This window comes from Mustelus asterias, chromosome 31, assembly GCF_964213995.1.
Source record: "Mustelus asterias chromosome 31, sMusAst1.hap1.1, whole genome shotgun sequence".
In the NCBI taxonomy this organism is placed as follows: domain Eukaryota; kingdom Metazoa; phylum Chordata; class Chondrichthyes; order Carcharhiniformes; family Triakidae; genus Mustelus; species Mustelus asterias.
The window spans coordinates 6,308,546-6,331,644 of NC_135831.1; the positions used below are offsets into that span (position 1 = coordinate 6,308,546).

The window sequence follows — 23,099 nt, forward strand, 5'->3', positions numbered from 1 at the left end:
TATGCTGCTTTCCGCAGCTCTTGGTGATGTGGTTAGGCTTTCCGCAGCGCTTGGTGATGTGGTTATGGTGCTTTCCGCGGTCCTTGGAGATGTGGTTACGCTGCTTTCCGCAGTGCTTGGTGATGTGGTTAGGCTTTCCGCAGAGCTTGGAGATGTGGTTACGCTGCTTTCCGCAGTGCTTGGTGATGCGGTTAGGATTTCCGCAGTGCTTGGTGATGTGGTTACTCTGCTGTCCATCGTGCTTGGTGCTGAGGTTGTACTGCGTTCCACGGTGCTTGGTGATGTGGTTACGCTGCTTTCTATTGTGCTTCGTGAGGTGAATACGCTGCTTTCCATCATGCTTGCTGAGCTGGTTACGCTGCTTTCAGCGGTGCTTGGTGATATGGTGATGGTGCTTTCCGCAGTGCTTTGCGATGTGGTGATGCTGCTTTCCATGGTGCTTGTTGATGTGCTTACACTACTTTCCGTCCTGCTTGGGGATGTGGTTCGGCTGCTATCCGTGGTGCTTCGTGATGTCGTTTTGCTGCTTTCCGCGGTGCCAGGGAATGTGGTTACGCTGCTTTCCGCGGTGCTTGGTGATGTGGTTAGGCTTTCTGCAGTGCTTGGTAATGCTGTTATGCTGCTTTCCGCAGTGCTTGGTGATGTGGTTACGCTGCTTTCCATGGAGCTTGGTGATGTGTTTTTGCTGGTTTCCGCAGTGCTTGGTGATGTGGTCATGCTGCTTTCCATCGTGCCTGGTGATGTGGTTTCGCTGCTTGCCGTGGTGCTTGGTGATGTGGTTTCGCTGCTTTCCTTGGTGCTTGATGATGTGGTTTCACTGCTTTCCGCAGTGCTTGGTGATGTGGTTTCGCTGCTTGCCGTGGTGCTTGGTGATGTGGTTACGCTGCTTTCCGCCGCGCTTGGTGATGTGGTTTCACTGCTTTCCGCAGTGCTTGGTGATGTGGTTTCGTTGCTTGCCGTGGTGCTTGGTGATGTGGTTTCGTTGCTTGCCGTGGTGCTTGATGATGTGGTTTCGCTGCTTTCCTTGGTGCTTGGTGATGTGGTTTCACTGCTTTCCGCAGTGCTTGGTGATGTGGTTACGCTGCTTTCCGCAGTGCTTGGTGATGTGGTTTCGCTGCTTGCCGTGGTGCTTGGTGATGTGGTTACGCTGCTTTCCGCAGTGCTTGGTGATGTGGTTTCGCTGCTTGCCGTGGTGCTTGGTGATGTGGTTTCACTGCTTTCCGCAGTGCTTGGTGATGTGGTTTCGTTGCTTGCCGTGGTGCTTGGTGATGTGGTTTCGTTGCTTACTGCTGTGCTTGGTGATGTGGTTTCGTTGCTTACCGCTGTGCTTGGTGATGTGGTTTCGCTGCTTTCCTTGGTGCTTGGTGATGTGGTTTCACTGCTTTCCGCAGTGCTTGGTGATGTGGTTTCGCTGCTTGCCGTGGTGCTTGGTGATGTGGTTACGCTGCTTTCCGCAGCGCTTGGTGATGTGGTTTCGTTGCTTACTGCTGTGCTTGGTGATGTGGTTTCGTTGCTTACCGCTGTGCTTGGTGATGTGGTTTCACTGCTTTCCTTGGTGCTTGGTGATGTGGTTTCACTGCTTTCCGCAGTGCTTGGTGATGTGGTTACGCTGCTTTCCGCAGTGCTTGGTGATGTGGTTACGCTGCTTTCCGCAGTGCTTGGTGATGTGGTTTCACTGCTTTCCTTGGTGCTTGGTGATGTGGTTTCACTGCTTTCCGCAGTGCTTGGTGATGTGGTTTCGCTGCTTTCCGCAGTGCTTGGTGATGTGGTTACGCTGCTTTCCGCAGTGCTTGGTGATGTGGTTACACTGCTTTCAGCAATGCCTGGGGATGTAGTTACACTGATTTCCGCGGTGCTTGCTGATGTGGTTATGCTGCTTTCCGCAGCTCTTGGTGATGTGGTTAGGCTTTCCGCAGCGCTTGGTGATGTGGTTATGGTGCTTTCCGCGGTCCTTGGAGATGTGGTTACGCTGCTTTCCGCAGTGCTTGGTGATGTGGTTAGGCTTTCCGCAGAGCTTGGAGATGTGGTTACGCTGCTTTCCGCAGTGCTTGGTGATGCGGTTAGGATTTCCGCAGTGCTTGGTGATGTGGTTACTCTGCTGTCCATCGTGCTTGGTGCTGAGGTTGTACTGCGTTCCACGGTGCTTGGTGATGTGGTTACGCTGCTTTCTATTGTGCTTCGTGAGGTGAATACGCTGCTTTCCATCATGCTTGCTGAGCTGGTTACGCTGCTTTCAGCGGTGCTTGGTGATATGGTGATGGTGCTTTCCGCAGTGCTTTGCGATGTGGTGATGCTGCTTTCCATGGTGCTTGTTGATGTGCTTACACTACTTTCCGTCCTGCTTGGGGATGTGGTTCGGCTGCTATCCGTGGTGCTTCGTGATGTCGTTTTGCTGCTTTCCGCGGTGCCAGGGAATGTGGTTACGCTGCTTTCCGCGGTGCTTGGTGATGTGGTTAGGCTTTCTGCAGTGCTTGGTAATGCTGTTATGCTGCTTTCCGCAGTGCTTGGTGATGTGGTTACGCTGCTTTCCATGGAGCTTGGTGATGTGTTTTTGCTGGTTTCCGCAGTGCTTGGTGATGTGGTCATGCTGCTTTCCATCGTGCCTGGTGATGTGGTTTCGCTGCTTGCCGTGGTGCTTGGTGATGTGGTTTCGCTGCTTTCCTTGGTGCTTGATGATGTGGTTTCACTGCTTTCCGCAGTGCTTGGTGATGTGGTTTCGCTGCTTGCCGTGGTGCTTGGTGATGTGGTTACGCTGCTTTCCGCCGCGCTTGGTGATGTGGTTTCACTGCTTTCCACAGTGCTTGGTGATGTGGTTTCGTTGCTTGCCGTGGTGCTTGGTGATGTGGTTTCGTTGCTTGCCGTGGTGCTTGATGATGTGGTTTCGCTGCTTTCCTTGGTGCTTGGTGATGTGGTTTCACTGCTTTCCGCAGTGCTTGGTGATGTGGTTACGCTGCTTTCCGCAGTGCTTGGTGATGTGGTTTCGCTGCTTGCCGTGGTGCTTGGTGATGTGGTTACGCTGCTTTCCGCAGTGCTTGGTGATGTGGTTTCGCTGCTTGCCGTGGTGCTTGGTGATGTGGTTTCACTGCTTTCCGCAGTGCTTGGTGATGTGGTTTCGTTGCTTGCCGTGGTGCTTGGTGATGTGGTTTCGTTGCTTGCCGTGGTGCTTGGTGATGTGGTTTCGTTGCTTACTGCTGTGCTTGGTGATGTGGTTTCGTTGCTTACCGCTGTGCTTGGTGATGTGGTTTCACTGCTTTCCTTGGTGCTTGGTGATGTGGTTTCACTGCTTTCCGCAGTGCTTGGTGATGTGGTTTCACTGCTTTCCGCAGTGCTTGGTGATGTGGTTACGCTGCTTTCCGCAGTGCTTGGTGATGTGGTTTCACTGCTTTCCGCAGTGCTTGGTGATGTGGTTACACTGCTTTCCGCAGTGCTTGGTGATGTGGTTTCACTGCTTTCCGCAGTGCTTGGTGATGTGGTTACGCTGCTTTCCGCAGTGCTTGGTGATGTGGTTACACTGCTTTCAGCAATGCCTGGGGATGTAGTTACACTGATTTCCGCGGTGCTTGCTGATGTGGTTATGCTGCTTTCCGCAGCTCTTGGTGATGTGGTTAGGCTTTCCGCAGCGCTTGGTGATGTGGTTATGGTGCTTTCCGCGGTCCTTGGAGATGTGGTTACGCTGCTTTCCGCAGTGCTTGGTGATGTGGTTAGGCTTTCCGCAGAGCTTGGAGATGTGGTTACGCTGCTTTCCGCAGTGCTTGGTGATGCGGTCAGGATTTCCGCAGTGCTTGGTGATGTGGTTACTCTGCTGTCCATCGTGCTTGGTGCTGAGGTTGTACTGCGTTCCACGGTGCTTGGTGATGTGGTTACGCTGCTTTCTATTGTGCTTCGTGAGGTGAATACGCTGCTTTCCATCATGCTTGCTGAGCTGGTTACGCTGCTTTCAGCGGTGCTTGGTGATATGGTGATGGTGCTTTCCGCAGTGCTTTGCGATGTGGTGATGCTGCTTTCCATGGTGCTTGTTGATGTGCTTACACTACTTTCCGTCCTGCTTGGGGATGTGGTTCGGCTGCTATCCGTGGTGCTTCGTGATGTCGTTTTGCTGCTTTCCGCGGTGCCAGGGAATGTGGTTACGCTGCTTTCCGCGGTGCTTGGTGATGTGGTTAGGCTTTCTGCAGTGCTTGGTAATGCTGTTATGCTGCTTTCCGCAGTGCTTGGTGATGTGGTTACGCTGCTTTCCATGGAGCTTGGTGATGTGTTTTTGCTGGTTTCCGCAGTGCTTGGTGATGTGGTCATGCTGCTTTCCATCGTGCCTGGTGATGTGGTTACGCTGCTTTCCACGGTGCTTGGTGATGTGGTTACACTGCTTTCCACGGTGCTTGGTGATGTGGTTACACTGCTTTCCATGGTGCTTGGTGAAGTGTTTTCGCATGTTTCTGCAGCGCTTGGTGATGTGGTTATGCTGCTTTCCATCGTGCTTGGTGATGTGGTTATGTTGCCATCCACCGTGCTTGGTGATGTGGTTACGCTGCTTTCCGCAGTGCTTGGTGATGTGGTTTCGCTGCTTGCCGTGGTGCTTGGTGATGTGGTTTCGCTGCTTTCCGCAGTGCTTGGTGATGTGGTTTCACTGCTTTCCGCAGTGCTTGGTGATGTGGTTTCGTTGCTTGCCGTGGTGCTTGGTGATGTGGTTTCGTTGCTTACCGCTGTGCTTGGTGATGAGGTTTCGTTGCTTACCGCTGTGCTTGGTGATGTGGTTTCGCTGCTTTCCTTGATGCTTGGTGATGTGGTTTCACTGCTTTCCGCAGTGCTTGGTGATGTGGTTACGCTGCTTTCCGCAGTGCTTGGTGATGTGGTTTCGCTGCTTGCCGTGGTGCTTGGTGATGTGGTTACGCTGCTTTCCGCAGTGCTTGGTGATGTGGTTTCACTGCTTTCCGCAGTGCTTGGTGATGTGGTTTCGTTGCTTGCCGTGGTGCTTGGTGATGTGGTTTCGTTGCTTGCCGTGGTGCTTGGTGATGTGGTTTCGTTGCTTACCGCTGTGCTTGGTGATGTGGTTTCGTTGCTTACCGCTGTGCTTGGTGATGTGGTTTCGCTGCTTTCCTTGGTGCTTGGTGATGTGGTTTCACTGCTTTCCGCAGTGCTTGGTGATGTGGTTACGCTGCTTTCCGCAGTGCTTGGTGATGTGGTTTCACTGCTTTCCGCAGTGCTTGGTGATGTGGTTTCACTGCTTTCCGCAGTGCTTGGTGATGTGGTTTCACTGCTTTCCTTGGTGTTTGGTGATGTGGTTTCGCTGCTTGCCGTGGTGCTTGGTGATGTGGTTTCACTGCTTTCCTTGGTGTTTGGTGATGTGGTTTCACTGCTTTCCTTGGTGTTTGGTGATGTGGTTACGCTGCTTTCCGCAGTGCTTGGTGATGTGGTTTCGCTGCTTGCCGTGGTGCTTGGTGATGTGGTTACGCTGCTTTCCGCAGTGCTTGGTGATGTGGTTTCGCTGCTTGCCGTGGTGCTTGGTGATGTGTTTACGCTGCTTTCCGCAGTGCTTGGTGATGTGGTTTCACTGCTTTCCGCAGTGCTTGGTGATGTGGTTTCGTTGCTTGCCGTGGTGCTTGGTGATGTGGTTTCGTTGCTTGCCGTGGTGCTTGGTGATGTGGTTTCGTTGCTTACCGCTGTGCTTGGTGATGTGGTTTCGTTGCTTACCGCTGTGTTTGATGATGTGGTTTCGCTGCTTTCCTTGGTGCTTGGTGATGTGGTTTCACTGCTTTCCGCAGTGCTTGGTGATGTGGTTACGCTGCTTTCCGCAGTGCTTGGTGATGTGGTTTCGCTGCTTGCCGTGGTGCTTGGTGATGTGGTTACGCTGCTTTCCGCAGTGCTTGGTGATGTGGTTTCACTGCTTTCCGCAGTGCTTGGTGATGTGGTTTCGTTGCTTGCCGTGGTGCTTGGTGATGTGGTTTCGTTGCTTGCCGTGGTGCTTGGTGATGTGGTTTCGTTGCTTACCGCTGTGCTTGGTGATGTGGTTTCGTTGCTTACCGCTGTGCTTGGTGATGTGGTTTCGCTGCTTTCCTTGGTGCTTGGTGATGTGGTTTCACTGCTTTCCGCAGTGCTTGGTGATGTGGTTACGCTGCTTTCCGCAGTGCTTGGTGATGTGGTTTCACTGCTTTCCGCAGTGCTTGGTGATGTGGTTACGCTGCTTTCCGCGGTGCTTGGTGATATGGTTTCACTGCTTTCCGCAGTGCTTGGTGATGTGGTTACGTTGCTTTCCTTGGTGCTTGGTGATGTGGTTTCGTTGCTTGCCGTGGTGCTTGGTGATGTGGTTTCGTTGCTTGCCGTGGTGCTTGGTGATGTGGTTTCGTTGCTTACCGCTGTGCTTGGTGATGTGGTTTCGTTGCTTACCGCTGTGCTTGATGATGTGGTTTCACTGCTTTCCATCGTGCCAGGTGATGTGGTTACGCTGCTTTCCATCATGCTTGGTGATGTGGTTAGTCTGCTTTCCACGGTGCTTGGTGATGTGGTTACACTGCTTTCAGCAATGCTTGGGGATGTGGTGACGCTGATTTCCATGGTGCTTGCTGATGAGGTAATTCTGCTTTCCATCCTGCTTGGGGATGTGGTTATGCTGCCATCCACTGTGCTTGGAGATGTTATTACGCTGCTTTCCGCGGTGCTTGGTGATATGGTTACGCTGCTTTCCATCATGCTTGGGGATGTGGTTAGGCTGCTTTCCATGGTGCTTCGTGATGTTGTTGCACTGCTTTCTGTGGTGCCAGGGGATGTGGTTTCGCTGCTTTCTGTGAACCTTGGTGTTGTGGTTACACTACTTTCCGCGGTGCTTGGGGATGTGGTTACACTGCTTTCAGCAATGCTTGGGGATGTGGTTATGCTGCTTTCCGCAGTGCTTGCTGATGTGGTTACTCTGCTTTCCATCGTGATTGGTGATGTGATTTTGCTCCTTTCAGCAGTGCTTGATGATGTGGTTATGCTGTTCTCTACAGTGCTTGTTAATGGAGTTACACTGCTTTCCTTCATGCTTGTTGATGTGGTCCGGCTACTTTCCACGGTCTTTGGTGATGTTGTTACTCTGTTTTCCGCGGTGCTTGGGGATGTGGTTTCACTGCTGTCCATCGTGCCAGGTGATGTGGTCATGCTGCTTTCCGTGGTACTTGATGATATGGTTACGCTGCTTTCCATCGTGCTTGGGGATGTGGTTAGGCTGCTTTCCATGGTGCTTCGTGATGTTACACTGCTTTCCGTGGTGCCAGGGGATGTGGTTTCGCTGCTTTCCGCTGTGCTTGGTGATGTGGTTAAGCTGCTTTCCACAGTACTTGGTGATGTGGTTACTCTGCTTTCCATCTTGCTTGGTGATGTGGTTAGGCTGCTTTCCATGGTGCTTCGTGATGTTGTTACTCTGTTTTCTGCGGTGCCAGGGGATGTGGTTTCGCTGCTTTCCGCAGTGCTTGGTGATGTGGTCATGCTGCTTTCCGTGGTACTTGGAGATGTGGTTACGCTGCTTTCCGTGGTGCTTGGTGATGTGGTCATGCTGCTTTCCGTGGTACTTGATGATATGGTTACGCTGCTTTCCATCGTGCTTGGGGATGTGGTTAGGCTGCTTTCCATGGTGCTTCGTGATGTTACACTGCTTTCCGTGGTGCCAGGGGATGTGGTTTCGCTGCTTTCCGCTGTGCTTGGTGATGTGGTTAAGCTGCTTTCCACAGTACTTGGTGATGTGGTTACTCTGCTTTCCATCATGCTTGGTGATGTGGTTAGGCTGCTTTCCATGGTGCTTCGTGATGTTGTTACTCTGTTTTCCGCGGTGCCAGGGGATGTGGTTTCACTGCTTTCCATCGTGCCAGGTGATGTGGTTATGCTGCTTTCCACAGTACCTGGTGATGTGGTTACTCTGCTTTCTATCGTGCTTGGTACTGTGGTTACGCTACTTTCTGCAGTGCTTGGTGATGTGGATACTCTGCTTATCGCAGTGCGTGGTGATGTGGTTACACTGCTTTCAGCAATGCCTGGGGATGTAGTTACACTGATTTCCGCGGTGCTTGCTGATGTGGTTACGCTGCTTTCCGCAGCTCTTGGTGATGTGGTTAGGCTTTCCGCAGCGCTTGGTGATGTGGTTATGGTGCTTTCCGCGGTCCTTGGAGATGTGGTTACGCTGCTTTCCGCAGTGCTTGGTGATGTGGTTAGGCTTTCCACAGAGCTTGGAGATGTGGTTACGCTGCTTTCCGCAGTGCTTGGTGATGCGGTTAGGATTTCCGCAGTGCTTGGTGATGTGGTTACTCTGCTGTCCATCGTGCTTGGTGCTGAGGTTGTACTGCGTTCCACGGTGCTTGGTGATGTGGTTACGCTGCTTTCTATTGTGCTTCGTGAGGTGAATACGCTGCTTTCCATCATGCTTGCTGAGCTGGTTACGCTGCTTTCAGCGGTGCTTGGTGATGTGGTGATGGTGCTTTCCGCAGTGCTTTGCGATGTGGTGATGCTGCTTTCCATGGTGCTTGTTGATGTGCTTACGCTACTTTCCGTCCTGCTTGGGGATGTGGTTCGGCTGCTATCCGTGGTGCTTCGTGATGTCGTTTTGCTGCTTTCCGCGGTGCCAGGGAATGTGGTTACGCTGCTTTCCGCGGTGCTTGGTGATGTGGTTAGGCTTTCTGCAGTGCTTGGTAATGCAGTTATGCTGCTTTCCGCAGTGCTTGGTGATGTGGTTACGCTGCTTTCCATGGAGCTTGGTGATGTGTTTTTGCTGCTTTCCGCAGTGCTTGGTGATGTGGTCACGCTGCTTTCCATGGAGCTTGGTGATGTGTTTTTGCTGGTTTCCGCAGTGCTTGGTGATGTGGTCATGCTGCTTTCCATCGTGCCTGGTGATGTGGTTACGCTGCTTTCCACGGTGCTTGGTGATGTGGTTACACTGCTTTCCATGGTGCTTGGTGATGTGTTTTCGCTTGTTTCTGCAGCGCTTGGTGATGTGGTTATGCTGCTTTCCGTGGTACTTGGAGATGTGGTTACGCTGCTATCCGCGGTGCTTGGTGATGTGGTCATGCTGCTTTCCGTGGTACTTGATGATATGGTTACGCTGCTTTCCATCGTGCTTGGGGATGTGGTTAGGCTGCTTTCCATGGTGCTTCGTGATGTTACACTGCTTTCCGTGGTGCCAGGGGATGTGGTTTCGCTGCTTTCCGCTGTGCTTGGTGATGTGGTTAAGCTGCTTTCCACAGTACTTGGTGATGTGGTTACTCTGCTTTCCATCATGCTTGGTGATGTGGTTAGGCTGCTTTCCATGGTGCTTCGTGATGTTGTTACTCTGTTTTCCGCGGTGCCAGGGGATGTGGTTTCGCTGCTTTCCGCAGTGCTTGGTGATGTGGTCATGCTGCTTTCCGTGGTACTTGGAGATGTGGTTACGCTGCTTTCCGCGGTGCTTGGTGATGTGGTCATGCTGCTTTCCGTGGTACTTGATGATATGGTTACGCTGCTTTCCATCGTGCTTGGGGATGTGGTTAGGCTGCTTTCCATGGTGCTTCGTGATGTTACACTGCTTTCCGTGGTGCCAGAGGATGTGGTTTCGCTGCTTTCCGCTGTGCTTGGTGATGTGGTTAAGCTGCTTTCCACAGTACTTGGTGGTGTGGTTACTCTGCTTTCCATCATGCTTGGTGATGTGGTTAGGCTGCTTTCCATGGTGCTTCGTGATGTTGTTACTCTGTTTTCCGCGGTGCCAGGGGATGTGGTTTCACTGCTTTCCATCGTGCCAGGTGATGTGGTTATGCTGCTTTCCGCGGTCCTTGGAGATGTGGTTACGCTGCTTTCCGCAGTGCTTGGTGATGTGGTTAGGCTTTCCGCAGAGCTTGGAGATGTGGTTACGCTGCTTTCCGCAGTGCTTGGTGATGCGGTTAGGATTTCCGCAGTGCTTGGTGATGTGGTTACTCTGCTTTCTATTGTGCTTCGTGAGGTGAATACGCTGCTTTCCATCATGCTTGCTGAGCTGGTTACGCTGCTTTCAGCGGTGCTTGGTGATGTGGTGATGCTGCTTTCCATGGTGCTTGTTGATGTGCTTACACTACTTTCCGTCCTGCTTGGGGATGTGGTTCGGCTGCTATCCGTGGTGCTTCGTGATGTCGTTTTGCTGCTTTCCGCGGTGCCAGGGAATGTGGTTACGCTGCTTTCCGCGGTGCTTGGTGATGTGGTTAGGCTTTCTGCAGTGCTTGGTAATGCTGTTATGCTGCTTTCCGCAGTGCTTGGTGATGTGGTTACGCTGCTTTCCATGGAGCTTGGTGATGTGTTTTTGCTGGTTTCCGCAGTGCTTGGTGATGTGGTCATGCTGCTTTCCATCGTGCCTGGTGATGTGGTTACGCTGCTTTCCACGGTGCTTGGTGATGTGGTTACACTGCTTTCCATGGTGCTTGGTGATGTGTTTTCGCTTGTTTCTGCAGCGCTTGGTGATGTGGTTATGCTGCTTTCCATCGTGCTTGGTGATGTGGTTATGTTGCCATCCACCGTGCTTGTTGATGTGGTTACACTGCTTTCCGTGGTGCTTGGTGATGTGGTAATGGTGTTTTCTGCGGTGCTTGGTGATGTGGTTACGCTGCTTGCCGCGATGCTGGGTGATGTGGTTTCTCTGCTTTCTATGGTGCTTGTTGATGTGGTTACTGTGCTTTCAGCTGTGCTTGGTGATGTGGATACACTGCTTTCTGCGATGCCTTGAGTTGTTGTCACGCTGATGTCCATCGTGCTTGGTGATGTGGTTATGCTGCTTTCTGTGGTGCTTGGTGATGTGGATCCAGTGCTTTCCATCGTGCTCGGTGATTTGGTTACACTGCTTTCCATCGTGTTTTGTACAGTGGTGACGCTGCTTCCCGCAGTGCTGGGTGATGTGGTTCCACTGCTTTCCACGGTGCTTGGTGATGTGGTTACGCTGCTTTCCGCGGTGCTTGGTGATGTGGTTTCACTGCTTTCCTTGGTGTTTGGTGATGTGGTTACACTGCTTTCCGCAGTGCTTGGTGATGTGGTTTCACTGCTTTCCGCAGTGCTTGGTGATGTGGTTTCGCTGCTTGCCGTGGTGCTTGGTGATGTGGTTTCACTGCTTTCCTTGGTGTTTGGTGATGTGGTTTCACTGCTTTCCTTGGTGTTTGGTGATGTGGTTATGCTGCTTTCCGCAGTGCTTGGTGATGTGGTTTCGCTGCTTGCCATGGTGCTTGGTGATGTGGTTACGCTGCTTTCCGCAGTGCTTGGTGATGTGGTTTCGCTGCTTTCCTTGGTGCTTGATGATGTGGTTTCACTGCTTTCCGCAGTGCTTGGTGATGTGGTTTCGCTGCTTGCCGTGGTGCTTGGTGATGTGGTTACGCTGCTTTCCGCAGTGCTTGGTGATGTGGTTTCACTGCTTTCCGCAGTGCTTGGTGATGTGGTTTCGTTGCTTGCCGTGGTGCTTGGTGATGTGGTTTCGTTGCTTGCCGTGGTGCTTGGTGATGTGGTTTCGTTGCTTACCGCTGTGCTCGGTGATGTGGTTTCGTTGCTTACCGCTGTGCTTGATGATGTGGTTTCGCTGCTTTCCTTGGTGCTTGGTGATGTGGTTTCACTGCTTTCCGCAGTGCTTGGTGATGTGGTTATGCTGCTTTCCGCAGTGCTTGGTGATGTGGTTTCGCTGCTTGCCGTGGTGCTTGGTGATGTGGTTACGCTGCTTTCCGCAGTGCTTGGTGATGTGGTTTCACTGCTTTCCGCAGTGCTTGGTGATGTGGTTTCGTTGCTTGCCGCGGTGCTTGGTGATGTGGTTTCGTTGCTTGCCGTGGTGCTTGGTGATGTGGTTTCGTTGCTTACTGCTGTGCTTGGTGATGTGGTTTCGTTGCTTACCACTGTGCTTGGTGATGTGGTTTCGCTGCTTTCCTTGGTGCTTGGTGATGTGGTTTCACTGCTTTCCGCAGTGCTTGGTGATGTGGTTACGCTGCTTTCCGCAGTGCTTGGTGATGTGGTTTCACTGCTTTCCGCAGTGCTTGGTGATGTGGTTACGCTGCTTTCCGCAGTGCTTGGTGATGTGGTTTCACTGCTTTCCGCAGTGCTTGGTGATGTGGTTTCACTGCTTTCCGCTGTGCTTGGTGATGTGGTTACGCTGCTTTCCGCAGTGCTTGGTGATGTGGTTACACTGCTTTCAGCAATGCCTGGGGATGTAGTTACACTGATTTCCGCGGTGCTTGCTGATGTGGTTATGCTGCTTTCCGCAGCTCTTGGTGATGTGGTTAGGCTTTCCGCAGCGCTTGGTGATGTGGTTATGGTGCTTTCCGCGGTCCTTGGAGATGTGGTTACGCTGCTTTCCGCAGTGCTTGGTGATGTGGTTAGGCTTTCCGCAGAGCTTGGAGATGTGGTTACGCTGCTTTCCGCAGTGCTTGGTGATGCGGTTAGGATTTCCGCAGTGCTTGGTGATGTGGTTACTCTGCTGTCCATCGTGCTTGGTGCTGAGGTTGTACTGCGTTCCACGGTGCTTGGTGATGTGGTTACGCTGCTTTCTATTGTGCTTCGTGAGGTGAATACGCTGCTTTCCATCATGCTTGCTGAGCTGGTTACGCTGCTTTCAGCGGTGCTTGGTGATGTGGTGATGGTGCTTTCCGCAGTGCTTTGCGATGTGGTGATGCTGCTTTCCATGGTGCTTGTTGATGTGCTTACACTACTTTCCGTCCTGCTTGGGGATGTGGTTCGGCTGCTATCCGTGGTGCTTCGTGATGTCGTTTTGCTGCTTTCCGCGGTGCCAGGGAATGTGGTTACGCTGCTTTCCGCGGTGCTTGGTGATGTGGTTAGGCTTTCTGCAGTGCTTGGTAATGCTGTTATGCTGCTTTCCGCAGTGCTTGGTGATGTGGTTACGCTGCTTTCCATGGAGCTTGGTGATGTGTTTTTGCTGGTTTCCGCAGTGCTTGGTGATGTGGTCATGCTGCTTTCCATCGTGCCTGGTGATGTGGTTACGCTGCTTTCCACGGTGCTTGGTGATGTGGTTACACTGCTTTCCATGGTGCTTGGTGATGTGTTTTCGCTTGTTTCTGCAGCGCTTGGTGATGTGGTTATGCTGCTTTCCATCGTGCTTGGTGATGTGGTTATGTTGCCATCCACCGTGCTTGTTGATGTGGTTACACTGCTTTCCGTGGTGCTTGGTGATGTGGTAATGGTGTTTTCTGCGGTGCTTGGTGATGTGGTTACGCTGCTTGCCGCGATGCTGGGTGATGTGGTTTCTCTGCTTTCGATGGTGCTTGTTGATGTGGTTACTGTGCTTTCAGCTGTGCTTGGTGATGTGGATACACTGCTTTCTGCGATGCCTTGAGTTGTTGTCACGCTGATGTCCATCGTGCTTGGTGATGTGGTTATGCTGCTTTCTGTGGTGCTTGGTGATGTGGATCCAGTGCTTTCCATCGTGCTCGGTGATTTGGTTACACTGCTTTCCATCGTGTTTTGTACAGTGGTGACGCTGCTTTCCGCAGTGCTGGGTGATGTGGTTCCACTGCTTTCCGCGGTGCTTGGTGATGTGGTTACGCTGCTTTCCGCGGTGCTTGGTGATGTGGTTTCACTGCTTTCCTTGGTGTTTGGTGATGTGGTTACACTGCTTTCCGCAGTGCTTGGTGATGTGGTTTCACTGCTTTCCGCAGTGCTTGGTGATGTGGTTTCGCTGCTTGCCGTGGTGCTTGGTGATGTGGTTTCACTGCTTTCCTTGGTGTTTGGTGATGTGGTTTCACTGCTTTCCTTGGTGTTTGGTGATGTGGTTACGCTGCTTTCCGCAGTGCTTGGTGATGTGGTTTCGCTGCTTGCCGTGGTGCTTGGTGATGTGGTTACGCTGCTTTCCGCAGTGCTTGGTGATGTGGTTTCGCTGCTTTCCGCAGTGCTTGGTGATGTGGTTTCGCTGCTTGCCGTGGTGCTTGGTGATGTGGTTACGCTGCTTTCCGCAGTGCTTGGTGATGTGGTTTCGCTGCTTGCCGTGGTGCTTGGTGCTGTGGTTACGCTGCTTTCCGCAGTGCTTGGTGATGTGGTTTCGCTGCTTGCCGTGGTGCTTGGTGATGTGGTTTCGTTGCTTGCCGTGGTGCTTGGTGATGTGGTTTCGTTGCTTGCCGTGGTGCTTGGTGATGTGGTTTCGTTACTTGCCGTGGTGCTTGGTGATGTGGTTTCACTGCTTTCCGCAGTGCTTGGTGATGTGGTTTCGTTGCTTGCCGTGGTGCTTGGTGATGTGGTTTCGTTGCTTGCCGTGGTGCTTGGTGATGTGGTTTCATTGCTTGCCGTGGTGCTTGGTGATGTGGTTTCGTTACTTGCCGTGGTGCTTGGTGATGTGGTTTCGTTGCTTGCCGTGGTGCTTGGTGATGTGGTTTCGTTGCTTACCGCTGTGCTTGGTGATGTGGTTTCGTTGCTTACCGCTGTGCTTGATGATGTGCTTTCGCTGCTTTCCTTGGTGCTTGGTGATGTGGTTTCGCTGCTTGCCGTGGTGCTTGGTGATGTGGTTTCACTGCTTTCCTTGGTGTTTGGTGATGTGGTTTCGCTGCTTGCCGTGGTGCTTGGTGATGTGGTTTCACTGCTTTCCTTGGTGTTTGGTGATGTGGTTTCACTGCTTTCCTTGGTGTTTGGTGATGTGGTTACGCTGCTTTCCGCAGTGCTTGGTGATGTGGTTTCGCTGCTTGCCGTGGTGCTTGGTGATGTGGTTACGCTGCTTTCCGCAGTGCTTGGTGATGTGGTTTCGCTGCTTGCCGTGGTGCTTGGTGATGTGTTTACGCTGCTTTCCGCAGTGCTTGGTGATGTGGTTTCACTGCTTTCCGCAGTGCTTGGTGATGTGGTTTCGTTGCTTGCCGTGGTGCTTGGTGATGTGGTTTCGTTGCTTGCCGTGGTGCTTGGTGATGTGGTTTCGTTGCTTACCGCTGTGCTTGGTGATGTGGTTTCGTTGCTTACCGCTGTGTTTGATGATGTGGTTTCGCTGCTTTCCTTGGTGCTTGGTGATGTGGTTTCACTGCTTTCCGCAGTGCTTGGTGATGTGGTTACGCTGCTTTCCGCAGTGCTTGGTGATGTGGTTTCGCTGCTTGCCGTGGTGCTTGGTGATGTGGTTACGCTGCTTTCCGCAGTGCTTGGTGATGTGGTTTCACTGCTTTCCGCAGTGCTTGGTGATGTGGTTTCGTTGCTTGCCGTGGTGCTTGGTGATGTGGTTTCGTTGCTTGCCGTGGTGCTTGGTGATGTGGTTTCGTTGCTTACCGCTGTGCTTGGTGATGTGGTTTCGTTGCTTACCGCTGTGCTTGGTGATGTGGTTTCGCTGCTTTCCTTGGTGCTTGGTGATGTGGTTTCACTGCTTTCCGCAGTGCTTGGTGATGTGGTTACGCTGCTTTCCGCAGTGCTTGGTGATGTGGTTTCACTGCTTTCCGCAGTGCTTGGTGATGTGGTTACGCTGCTTTCCGCGGTGCTTGGTGATATGGTTTCACTGCTTTCCGCAGTGCTTGGTGATGTGGTTACGTTGCTTTCCTTGGTGCTTGGTGATGTGGTTTCGTTGCTTGCCGTGGTGCTTGGTGATGTGGTTTCGTTGCTTGCCGTGGTGCTTGGTGATGTGGTTTCGTTGCTTACCGCTGTGCTTGGTGATGTGGTTTCGTTGCTTACCGCTGTGCTTGATGATGTGGTTTCACTGCTTTCCATCGTGCCAGGTGATGTGGTTACGCTGCTTTCCATCATGCTTGGTGATGTGGTTAGTCTGCTTTCCACGGTGCTTGGTGATGTGGTTACACTGCTTTCAGCAATGCTTGGGGATGTGGTGACGCTGATTTCCATGGTGCTTGCTGATGAGGTAATTCTGCTTTCCATCCTGCTTGGGGATGTGGTTATGCTGCCATCCACTGTGCTTGGAGATGTTATTACGCTGCTTTCCGCGGTGCTTGGTGATATGGTTACGCTGCTTTCCATCATGCTTGGGGATGTGGTTAGGCTGCTTTCCATGGTGCTTCGTGATGTTGTTGCACTGCTTTCTGTGGTGCCAGGGGATGTGGTTTCGCTGCTTTCTGTGAACCTTGGTGTTGTGGTTACACTACTTTCCGCGGTGCTTGGGGATGTGGTTACACTGCTTTCAGCAATGCTTGGGGATGTGGTTATGCTGCTTTCCGCAGTGCTTGCTGATGTGGTTACTCTGCTTTCCATCGTGATTGGTGATGTGATTTTGCTCCTTTCAGCAGTGCTTGATGATGTGGTTATGCTGTTCTCTACAGTGCTTGTTAATGGAGTTACACTGCTTTCCTTCATGCTTGTTGATGTGGTCCGGCTACTTTCCACGGTCTTTGGTGATGTTGTTACTCTGTTTTCCGCGGTGCTTGGGGATGTGGTTTCACTGCTGTCCATCGTGCCAGGTGATGTGGTCATGCTGCTTTCCGTGGTACTTGATGATATGGTTACGCTGCTTTCCATCGTGCTTGGGGATGTGGTTAGGCTGCTTTCCATGGTGCTTCGTGATGTTACACTGCTTTCCGTGGTGCCAGGGGATGTGGTTTCGCTGCTTTCCGCTGTGCTTGGTGATGTGGTTAAGCTGCTTTCCACAGTACTTGGTGATGTGGTTACTCTGCTTTCCATCTTGCTTGGTGATGTGGTTAGGCTGCTTTCCATGGTGCTTCGTGATGTTGTTACTCTGTTTTCTGCGGTGCCAGGGGATGTGGTTTCGCTGCTTTCCGCAGTGCTTGGTGATGTGGTCATGCTGCTTTCCGTGGTACTTGGAGATGTGGTTACGCTGCTTTCCGTGGTGCTTGGTGATGTGGTCATGCTGCTTTCCGTGGTACTTGATGATATGGTTACGCTGCTTTCCATCGTGCTTGGGGATGTGGTTAGGCTGCTTTCCATGGTGCTTCGTGATGTTACACTGCTTTCCGTGGTGCCAGGGGATGTGGTTTCGCTGCTTTCCGCTGTGCTTGGTGATGTGGTTAAGCTGCTTTCCACAGTACTTGGTGATGTGGTTACTCTGCTTTCCATCATGCTTGGTGATGTGGTTAGGCTGCTTTCCATGGTGCTTCGTGATGTTGTTACTCTGTTTTCCGCGGTGCCAGGGGATGTGGTTTCACTGCTTTCCATCGTGCCAGGTGATGTGGTTATGCTGCTTTCCACAGTACCTGGTGATGTGGTTACTCTGCTTTCTATCGTGCTTGGTACTGTGGTTACGCTACTTTCTGCAGTGCTTGGTGATGTGGATACTCTGCTTATCGCAGTGCGTGGTGATGTGGTTACACTGCTTTCAGCAATGCCTGGGGATGTAGTTACACTGATTTCCGCGGTGCTTGCTGATGTGGTTACGCTGCTTTCCGCAGCTCTTGGTGATGTGGTTAGGCTTTCCGCAGCGCTTGGTGATGTGGTTATGGTGCTTTCCGCGGTCCTTGGAGATGTGGTTACGCTGCTTTCCGCAGTGCTTGGTGATGTGGTTAGGCTTTCCACAGAGCTTGGAGATGTGGTTACGCTGCTTTCCGCAGTGCTTGGTGATGCGGTTAGGATTTCCGCAGTGCTTGGTGATGTGGTTACTCTGCTGTCCATCGTGCTTGGTGCTGAGGTTGTACTGCGTTCCACGGTGCTTGGTGATGTGGTTACGCTGCTTTCTATTGTGCTTCGTGAGGTGAATACGCTGCTTTCCATCATGCTTGCTGAGCTGGTTACGCTGCTTTCAGCGGTGCTTGGTGATGTGGTGATGGTGCTTTCCGCAGTGCTTTGCGATGTGGTGATGCTGCTTTCCATGGTGCTTGTTGATGTGCTTACGCTACTTTCCGTCCTGCTTGGGGATGTGGTTCGGCTGCTATCCGTGGTGCTTCGTGATGTCGTTTTGCTGCTTTCCGCGGTGCCAGGGAATGTGGTTACGCTGCTTTCCGCGGTGCTTGGTGATGTGGTTAGGCTTTCTGCAGTGCTTGGTAATGCAGTTATGCTGCTTTCCGCAGTGCTTGGTGATGTGGTTACGCTGCTTTCCATGGAGCTTGGTGATGTGTTTTTGCTGCTTTCCGCAGTGCTTGGTGATGTGGTCACGCTGCTTTCCATGGAGCTTGGTGATGTGTTTTTGCTGGTTTCCGCAGTGCTTGGTGATGTGGTCATGCTGCTTTCCATCGTGCCTGGTGATGTGGTTACGCTGCTTTCCACGGTGCTTGGTGATGTGGTTACACTGCTTTCCATGGTGCTTGGTGATGTGTTTTCGCTTGTTTCTGCAGCGCTTGGTGATGTGGTTATGCTGCTTTCCGTGGTACTTGGAGATGTGGTTACGCTGCTTTCCGCGGTGCTTGGTGATGTGGTCATGCTGCTTTCCGTGGTACTTGATGATATGGTTACGCTGCTTTCCATCGTGCTTGGGGATGTGGTTAGGCTGCTTTCCATGGTGCTTCGTGATGTTACACTGCTTTCCGTGGTGCCAGGGGATGTGGTTTCGCTGCTTTCCGCTGTGCTTGGTGATGTGGTTAAGCTGCTTTCCACAGTACTTGGTGATGTGGTTACTCTGCTTTCCATCATGCTTGGTGATGTGGTTAGGCTGCTTTCCATGGTGCTTCGTGATGTTGTTACTCTGTTTTCCGCGGTGCCAGGGGATGTGGTTTCGCTGCTTTCCGCAGTGCTTGGTGATGTGGTCATGCTGCTTTCCGTGGTACTTGGAGATGTGGTTACGCTGCTTTCCGCGGTGCTTGGTGATGTGGTCATGCTGCTTTCCGTGGTACTTGATGATATGGTTACGCTGCTTTCCATCGTGCTTGGGGATGTGGTTAGGCTGCTTTCCATGGTGCTTCGTGATGTTACACTGCTTTCCGTGGTGCCAGAGGATGTGGTTTCGCTGCTTTCCGCTGTGCTTGGTGATGTGGTTAAGCTGCTTTCCACAGTACTTGGTGGTGTGGTTACTCTGCTTTCCATCATGCTTGGTGATGTGGTTAGGCTGCTTTCCATGGTGCTTCGTGATGTTGTTACTCTGTTTTCCGCGGTGCCAGGGGATGTGGTTTCACTGCTTTCCATCGTGCCAGGTGATGTGGTTATGCTGCTTTCCGCGGTCCTTGGAGATGTGGTTACGCTGCTTTCCGCAGTGCTTGGTGATGTGGTTAGGCTTTCCGCAGAGCTTGGAGATGTGGTTACGCTGCTTTCCGCAGTGCTTGGTGATGCGGTTAGGATTTCCGCAGTGCTTGGTGATGTGGTTACTCTGCTTTCTATTGTGCTTCGTGAGGTGAATACGCTGCTTTCCATCATGCTTGCTGAGCTGGTTACGCTGCTTTCAGCGGTGCTTGGTGATGTGGTGATGCTGCTTTCCATGGTGCTTGTTGATGTGCTTACACTACTTTCCGTCCTGCTTGGGGATGTGGTTCGGCTGCTATCCGTGGTGCTTCGTGATGTCGTTTTGCTGCTTTCCGCGGTGCCAGGGAATGTGGTTACGCTGCTTTCCGCGGTGCTTGGTGATGTGGTTAGGCTTTCTGCAGTGCTTGGTAATGCTGTTATGCTGCTTTCCGCAGTGCTTGGTGATGTGGTTACGCTGCTTTCCATGGAGCTTGGTGATGTGTTTTTGCTGGTTTCCGCAGTGCTTGGTGATGTGGTCATGCTGCTTTCCATCGTGCCTGGTGATGTGGTTACGCTGCTTTCCACGGTGCTTGGTGATGTGGTTACACTGCTTTCCATGGTGCTTGGTGATGTGTTTTCGCTTGTTTCTGCAGCGCTTGGTGATGTGGTTATGCTGCTTTCCATCGTGCTTGGTGATGTGGTTATGTTGCCATCCACCGTGCTTGTTGATGTGGTTACACTGCTTTCCGTGGTGCTTGGTGATGTGGTAATGGTGTTTTCTGCGGTGCTTGGTGATGTGGTTACGCTGCTTGCCGCGATGCTGGGTGATGTGGTTTCTCTGCTTTCTATGGTGCTTGTTGATGTGGTTACTGTGCTTTCAGCTGTGCTTGGTGATGTGGATACACTGCTTTCTGCGATGCCTTGAGTTGTTGTCACGCTGATGTCCATCGTGCTTGGTGATGTGGTTATGCTGCTTTCTGTGGTGCTTGGTGATGTGGATCCAGTGCTTTCCATCGTGCTCGGTGATTTGGTTACACTGCTTTCCATCGTGTTTTGTACAGTGGTGACGCTGCTTCCCGCAGTGCTGGGTGATGTGGTTCCACTGCTTTCCACGGTGCTTGGTGATGTGGTTACGCTGCTTTCCGCGGTGCTTGGTGATGTGGTTTCACTGCTTTCCTTGGTGTTTGGTGATGTGGTTACACTGCTTTCCGCAGTGCTTGGTGATGTGGTTTCACTGCTTTCCGCAGTGCTTGGTGATGTGGTTTCGCTGCTTGCCGTGGTGCTTGGTGATGTGGTTAGGCTTTCCGCAGAGCTTGGAGATGTGGTTACGCTGCTTTCCGCAGTGCTTGGTGATGCGGTTAGGATTTCCGCAGTGCTTGGTGATGTGGTTACTCTGCTTTCTATTGTGCTTCGTGAGGTGAATACGCTGCTTTCCATCATGCTTGCTGAGCTGGTTACGCTGCTTTCAGCGGTGCTTGGTGATGTGGTGATGCTGCTTTCCATGGTGCTTGTTGATGTGCTTACACTACTTTCCGTCCTGCTTGGGGATGTGGTTCGGCTGCTATCCGTGGTGCTTCGTGATGTCGTTTTGCTGCTTTCCGCGGTGCCAGGGAATGTGGTTACGCTGCTTTCCGCGGTGCTTGGTGATGTGGTTAGGCTTTCTGCAGTGCTTGGTAATGCTGTTATGCTGCTTTCCGCAGTGCTTGGTGATGTGGTTACGCTGCTTTCCATGGAGCTTGGTGATGTGTTTTTGCTGGTTTCCGCAGTGCTTGGTGATGTGGTCATGCTGCTTTCCATCGTGCCTGGTGATGTGGTTACGCTGCTTTCCACGGTGCTTGGTGATGTGGTTACACTGCTTTCCATGGTGCTTGGTGATGTGTTTTCGCTTGTTTCTGCAGCGCTTGGTGATGTGGTTATGCTGCTTTCCATCGTGCTTGGTGATGTGGTTATGTTGCCATCCACCGTGCTTGTTGATGTGGTTACACTGCTTTCCGTGGTGCTTGGTGATGTGGTAATGGTGTTTTCTGCGGTGCTTGGTGATGTGGTTACGCTGCTTGCCGCGATGCTGGGTGATGTGGTTTCTCTGCTTTCTATGGTGCTTGTTGATGTGGTTACTGTGCTTTCAGCTGTGCTTGGTGATGTGGATACACTGCTTTCTGCGATGCCTTGAGTTGTTGTCACGCTGATGTCCATCGTGCTTGGTGATGTGGTTATGCTGCTTTCTGTGGTGCTTGGTGATGTGGATCCAGTGCTTTCCATCGTGCTCGGTGATTTGGTTACACTGCTTTCCATCGTGTTTTGTACAGTGGTGACGCTGCTTCCCGCAGTGCTGGGTGATGTGGTTCCACTGCTTTCCACGGTGCTTGGTGATGTGGTTACGCTGCTTTCCGCGGTGCTTGGTGATGTGGTTTCACTGCTTTCCTTGGTGTTTGGTGATGTGGTTACACTGCTTTCCGCAGTGCTTGGTGATGTGGTTTCACTGCTTTCCGCAGTGCTTGGTGATGTGGTTTCGCTGCTTGCCGTGGTGCTTGGTGATGTGGTTTCACTGCTTTCCTTGGTGTTTGGTGATGTGGTTTCACTGCTTTCCTTGGTGTTTGGTGATGTGGTTATGCTGCTTTCCGCAGTGCTTGGTGATGTGGTTTCGCTGCTTGCCATGGTGCTTGGTGATGTGGTTACGCTGCTTTCCGCAGTGCTTGGTGATGTGGTTTCGCTGCTTTCCTTGGTGCTTGATGATGTGGTTTCACTGCTTTCCGCAGTGCTTGGTGATGTGGTTTCGCTGCTTGCCATGGTGCTTGGTGATGTGGTTACGCTGCTTTCCGCAGTGCTTGGTGATGTGGTTTCACTGCTTTCCGCAGTGCTTGGTGATGTGGTTTCGTTGCTTGCCGTGGTGCTTGGTGATGTGGTTTCGTTGCTTGCCGTGGTGCTTGGTGATGTGGTTTCGTTGCTTACCGCTGTGCTCGGTGATGTGGTTTCGTTGCTTACCGCTGTGCTTGATGATGTGGTTTCGCTGCTTTCCTTGGTGCTTGGTGATGTGGTTTCACTGCTTTCCGCAGTGCTTGGTGATGTGGTTATGCTGCTTTCCGCAGTGCTTGGTGATGTGGTTTCGCTGCTTGCCGTGGTGCTTGGTGATGTGGTTACGCTGCTTTCCGCAGTGCTTGGTGATGTGGTTTCACTGCTTTCCGCAGTGCTTGGTGATGTGGTTTCGTTGCTTGCCGCGGTGCTTGGTGATGTGGTTTCGTTGCTTGCCGTGGTGCTTGGTGATGTGGTTTCGTTGCTTACTGCTGTGCTTGGTGATGTGGTTTCGTTGCTTACCACTGTGCTTGGTGATGTGGTTTCGCTGCTTTCCTTGGTGCTTGGTGATGTGGTTTCACTGCTTTCCGCAGTGCTTGGTGATGTGGTTACGCTGCTTTCCGCAGTGCTTGGTGATGTGGTTTCACTGCTTTCCGCAGTGCTTGGTGATGTGGTTACGCTGCTTTCCGCAGTGCTTGGTGATGTGGTTTCACTGCTTTCCGCAGTGCTTGGTGATGTGGTTTCACTGCTTTCCGCTGTGCTTGGTGATGTGGTTACGCTGCTTTCCGCAGTGCTTGGTGATGTGGTTACACTGCTTTCAGCAATGCCTGGGGATGTAGTTACACTGATTTCCGCGGTGCTTGCTGATGTGGTTATGCTGCTTTCCGCAGCTCTTGGTGATGTGGTTAGGCTTTCCGCAGCGCTTGGTGATGTGGTTATGGTGCTTTCCGCGGTCCTTGGAGATGTGGTTACGCTGCTTTCCGCAGTGCTTGGTGATGTGGTTAGGCTTTCCGCAGAGCTTGGAGATGTGGTTACGCTGCTTTCCGCAGTGCTTGGTGATGCGGTTAGGATTTCCGCAGTGCTTGGTGATGTGGTTACTCTGCTGTCCATCGTGCTTGGTGCTGAGGTTGTACTGCGTTCCACGGTGCTTGGTGATGTGGTTACGCTGCTTTCTATTGTGCTTCGTGAGGTGAATACGCTGCTTTCCATCATGCTTGCTGAGCTGGTTACGCTGCTTTCAGCGGTGCTTGGTGATGTGGTGATGGTGCTTTCCGCAGTGCTTTGCGATGTGGTGATGCTGCTTTCCATGGTGCTTGTTGATGTGCTTACACTACTTTCCGTCCTGCTTGGGGATGTGG

General features: G+C 52.1%; 2 protein-coding genes across 2 annotated transcripts; both read right to left on the reverse strand.

The window, feature by feature from the left end:
- Window positions 1-3,517: 3,517 nt before the first annotated feature.
- On the reverse strand, window positions 3,518-6,414 carry LOC144481646 (uncharacterized). The gene is made up of 3 exons (XM_078200779.1): window positions 5,596-6,414; window positions 4,696-5,343; window positions 3,518-3,931 (listed from the first exon to the last, which is right to left on the reverse strand). Exons 1-3 carry the CDS (start codon window positions 6,412-6,414, stop codon window positions 3,518-3,520), a joined length of 1,881 nt encoding a protein of 626 aa, XP_078056905.1.
- Window positions 6,415-10,072: 3,658 nt separating this feature from the next.
- LOC144481647 (uncharacterized) lies at window positions 10,073-17,577 on the reverse strand. Its single transcript, XM_078200780.1, has 5 exons — window positions 16,978-17,577; window positions 15,977-16,239; window positions 13,816-14,446; window positions 11,188-11,943; window positions 10,073-10,330 (listed from the first exon to the last, which is right to left on the reverse strand). The coding sequence occupies exons 1-5, from the start codon at window positions 17,575-17,577 to the stop codon at window positions 10,073-10,075; spliced, it is 2,508 nt and encodes an 835-aa protein (XP_078056906.1).
- Window positions 17,578-23,099: the final 5,522 nt, after the last annotated feature.